This window comes from Cyclopterus lumpus, chromosome 15 (genome assembly GCF_009769545.1).
Source record: "Cyclopterus lumpus isolate fCycLum1 chromosome 15, fCycLum1.pri, whole genome shotgun sequence".
Taxonomy (NCBI): domain Eukaryota; kingdom Metazoa; phylum Chordata; class Actinopteri; order Perciformes; family Cyclopteridae; genus Cyclopterus; species Cyclopterus lumpus.
Genome location: NC_046980.1, coordinates 925,001 through 930,000, shown reverse-complemented (window position 1 = coordinate 930,000; position 5,000 = coordinate 925,001). Strand labels below are relative to the sequence as shown.

At 47.6% G+C, this 5,000-nt stretch overlaps 1 protein-coding gene across 2 annotated transcripts in view; it reads left to right on the top strand.

Annotated features, from left to right (window-relative positions):
- Positions 1-5,000, top strand: part of psda (pleckstrin and Sec7 domain containing a) — a 63,802-nt gene that overhangs the window by 56,720 nt on the left and 2,082 nt on the right. For both annotated transcript variants that reach the window (XM_034551825.1, XM_034551826.1), the window contains 3 exons: positions 93-250; positions 2,808-2,952; positions 3,046-3,189. In XM_034551825.1, coding sequence (XP_034407716.1) covers positions 93-250; positions 2,808-2,952; positions 3,046-3,189 — 447 coding nt within the window. The remainder of the gene's footprint in view (positions 1-92; positions 251-2,807; positions 2,953-3,045; positions 3,190-5,000) is intronic.

The following is a 5,000-nucleotide window of genomic DNA, read 5'->3' as shown; positions in this document are numbered from 1 at the left end:
AAACTGTGCTTTCTGGGACTTGTAGTTGTGTTTGAGCAGTTTTGAACGTGATTGGCTGACTGATGTCACGCTGCTTTGTGATTGGCTGACAGGATGAGTTCCGTGTGGAGCGCGAGCTGTCGGAGGAGGACGTGAAGAACGCCGTCTCCATCCATCACTCTCTGGCCATGAGAGCAGCCGATTACAGCAAGAGACCCAACGTCTTCTACCTGAGGACGGCTGACTGGAGGGTCTTCCTGCTGCAGGCTCCGTAAGAACCTGTCTGTCTGTCTCTCTATACCCTGATACTTTGTAACCTTATACTATGTCCACTGAGACTGTACCCTGAGACTCTGTACCTACCCTGAGACTATATACCCTGAGACTCTGTACACTGAGACTCTGTACCCTGAGACTCTGTCCACTGAGACTCTGTACCCTGAGACTATATACCCTGAGACTATGTACCCTGAGACTCTGTACACTGAGACTCTGTCCACTAAGACTTTGTACCCTGAGACTATATACCCCGAGACTCTGTCCATTTAGACTTTGTACCTACCCTGAGACTATATACCCTGAGACTATATACCCTGAGACTCTGTACACTGAGACTCTGTCCACTAAGACTTTGTACCCTGAGACTATATACCCCGAGACTCTGTCCACTGATACTTTGTACCTACCCTGAGACTATATACCCTGAGACTATATACCCTGAGACTCTGTCCACTGAGACTCTGTCCACTGAGACTCTGTCCACTGAGACTATGTACCTACCCTGAGACTCTGTACCCTGATACTCTGTCCACTGAGACTATGTACCTACCCTGAGACTCTGTACCCTGAGACTCTGTACCCTGAGACTCTGCCCACTGAGACTCTGCCCACTGAGACTCTGTACCCTGAGACTCTGTACCCTGAGACTCTGTCCACTGAGACTCTGTCCACTGAGACTCTGTCCACTGAGACTCTGTACCCTGAGACTATATACCCTGAGACTATATACCCTGAGACTCTGTACACTGAGACTCTGTACCCTGAGACTCTGTACCCTGAGACTATATACCCTGAGACTATATACCCTGAGACTCTGTACACTGAGACTCTGTCCACTGAGACTCTGTCCACTGAGACTCTGTCCACTGAGACTATGTACCTACCCTAAGACTTTGTACCCTGAGACTATATACCCCGAGACTCTGTCCATTTAGACTTTGTACCTACCCTGAGACTATATACCCTGAGACTATATACCCTGAGACTCTGTACACTGAGACTCTGTCCACTAAGACTTTGTACCCTGAGACTATATACCCCGAGACTCTGTCCACTGATACTTTGTACCTACCCTGAGACTATATACCCTGAGACTATATACCCTGAGACTCTGTCCACTGAGACTCTGTCCACTGAGACTCTGTCCACTGAGACTCTGTCCACTGAGACTATGTACCTACCCTGAGACTCTGTACCCTGATACTCTGTCCACTGAGACTATGTACCTACCCTGAGACTCTGTACCCTGAGACTCTGTACCCTGAGACTCTGCACCCTGAGACTCTGCCCACTGAGACTCTGTACCCTGAGACTCTGTACCCTGAGACTCTGCCCACTGAGACTCTGCCCACTGAGACTCTGTACCCTGAGACTCTGTACCCTGAGACTCTGTCCACTGAGACTCTGTCCACTGAGACTCTGTACCCTGAGACTATATACCCTGAGACTATATACCCTGAGACTCTGTACACTGAGACTCTGTACCCTGAGACTCTGTACCCTGAGACTATATACCCTGAGACTATGTACCCTGAGACTCTGTACACTGAGACTCTGTCCACTGAGACTCTGTCCACTGAGACTCTGTACCCTGAGACTATATACCCTGAGACTATATACCCTGAGACTCTGTACACTGAGACTCTGTCCACTGAGACTCTGTACCCTGAGACTATATACCCTGAGACTATATACCCTGAGACTCTGTACACTGAGACTCTGTCCACTAAGACTTTGTACCCTGAGACTATATACCCCGAGACTCTGTCCATTTAGACTTTGTACCTACCCTAAGACTCTGTCCACTGAGACTCTGTCCACTGATACTTTGTACCTACCCTGAGACTCTGTACCCTGAGACTATATACCCTGAGACTCTGTCCACTGAGACTCTGTCCACTGAGACTCTGTCCACTTAGACTATGTACCTACCCTGAGACTCTGTACCCTGATACTCTGTCCACTGAGACTATGTACCTACCCTGAGACTCTGTACCCTGAGACTCTGTACCCTGAGACTCTGCACCCTGAGACTCTGCCCACTGAGACTATGTACCCTGAGACTCTGTACCCTGAGACTCTGTACCCTGAGACTCTGTCCACTGAGACTCTGTCTACTGAGACTCTGTCCACTGAGACTCTGTACCCTGAGACTCTGCACCCTGAGACTCTGTACCCTGAGACTATATACCCTGAGACTATATACCCTGAGACTCTGTACACTGAGACTCTGTCCACTAAGACTTTGTACCCTGAGACTATATACCCCGAGACTCTGTCCATTTAGACTTTGTACCTACCCTAAGACTCTGTCCACTGAGACTCTGTCCACTGATACTTTGTACCTACCCTGAGACTCTGTACCCTGAGACTATATACCCTGAGACTCTGTCCACTGAGACTCTGCCCACTGAGACTCTGTACCCTGAGACTCTGCCCACTGAGACTCTGTACCTACCCTGAGACTCTGTACCTTGAGGACAAAGACAGCAGGTCTTTATGAAACCAGAACCAGGTTGACTCCTGTGGTGTCATCCTTGTCCCCGCAGGAATGCAGAACAGATGCAGTCGTGGATCACGCGCATCAACGTGGTGGCGGCCATGTTTTCTGCGCCCCCGTTCCCGGCGGCGATCGGCTCCCAGAAGAGATTCAGCCGACCTCTTCTTCCGGGATCCAACACCAAGCTGTCCCAGGTGAGAACCTCAGTCCGGCTTCATTACAGCTTCCTGATCCTCCTCAGATAAAGTCACAGCGTTCATTACCATTTTGATGATTTTCCCCGTCAGGAAGAACAGGTCAAATCTCATGAGAACCGGTTCAGGGCGGTCTCCTCCGAGCTGGCTGACCTCACGGCCTCCACGCCGAACCAGAAGGTCAAAGGTCGCGAGCTGGAGGAGCAGAAACTCCGACAGGAGTACCTTGAGTTCGAGGTATGTTTCGCAGCTCCATTCAGATTACAGGGCGCAGGGTGAGTGATACCATAGAAGAACCGTTTCTGGTTCCACAAAGAACATTTCAGATCAAGGTTCTTAAAAGAACATTTTCTTAAATGCTTCTTTAAAAGAACATTTAAGGAACTCAAAATAACCTGAAATGGTGCACTTAAAACACCATTCTGGTTCTCCAAAGAAACTTTTTAAAATTTTCTTTCCCAAATTCATCAAATCTTTAACGATACCATCCTCCACAATCGAATAACTCAAACATGAATTAAGAACCCCTTTAATATTTTATAGAACCATATGAGAAACATGGAGAACCATCTAAATGGTTCTTCGTGGAACCACACAGCCTTTAAAATAACCATTATATTTCTAAGAGGAAGGAGCTAAATACAACCAAACACTGAATAGAATGTTACAATTAACTTTGATGAAGTAAAAAAAAAACTCAAACACAGACAATGATGTGGTAACAACCTGTCAATCACCCTGTTGCCCCGCCCTAAAGCATCACCTGCTTTATGGTCTGTTTGACTCTAAATTACCATAATTTACTAAATGAACATCATTCTGTATTGAAGAAAACTTGAAACTAGAAATTGAGACCAAAAACTAATGTTTACAATGTTTACTGAGGGAATACATCAAGAGAAGTAGAGTCATTTATATAGACTTCTATACAACCAGAGGAGTCGCCCCCTGGTGGTCAGGAGAGAGAATGCAGCTTTAACACATGAAGCATAGACTTCTATACAACCAGAGGAGTCGCCCCCTGGTGGTCAGTAGAGAGAATGCAGCTTTAACACATGAAGCATAGACTTCTATACAACCAGAGGAGTCGCCCCCTGGTGGTCAGGAGAGAGAATGCAGCTTTAACACATGAAGCATAGACTTCTATACAACCAGAGGAGTCATCCCCTGGTGGTCAGGAGAGAGAATGCAGCTTTAACACATGAAGCATAGACTTCTATACAACCAGAGGAGTCGCCCCCTGGTGGTCAATAGAGAGAATACAGCTTTAACACATGAAGCATAGACTTCTATACAACCAGAGGAGTCGCCCCCTGGTGGTCAGGAGAGAGAATGCAGCTTTAACACATGAAGCATAGACTTCTATACAACCAGAGGAGTCGCCCCCTGGTGGTCAGTCGAGAGAATGCAGCTTTAACACATGAAGCATAGACTTCTATACAACCAGAGGAGTCGCCCCCTGGTGGTCAGGAGAGAGAATGCAGCTTTAACACATGAAGCATAGACTTCTATACAACCAGAGGAGTCGCCCCCTGGTGGTCAGGAGAGAGAATGCAGCTTTAACACATGAAGCATAGACTTCTATACAACCAGAGGAGTCGCCCCCTGGTGGTCAGGAGAGAGAATGCAGCTTTAACACATGAAGCATAGACTTCTATACAACCAGAGGAGTCGCCCCCTGGTGGTCAGGAGAGAGAATGCAGCTTTAACACATGAAGCAGAGACTTCTATACAACCAGAGGAGTCGCCCCCTGGTGGTCAGGAGAGAGAATGCAGCTTTAACACATGAAGCATAGACTTCTATACAACCAGAGGAGTCGCCCACTGGTGGTCAGGAGAGAGAATGCAGCTTTAACACATGAAGCATAGACTTCTATACAACCAGAGGAGTCGCCCACTGGTGGTCAGGAGAGAGAATGCAGCTTTAACACATGAAGCATAGACTTCTATACAACCAGAGGAGTCGCCCCCTGGTGGTCAGGAGAGAGAATGCAGCTTTAACACATGAAGCATAGACTTCTATACAACCAGAGGAGTCGCCCACTGGT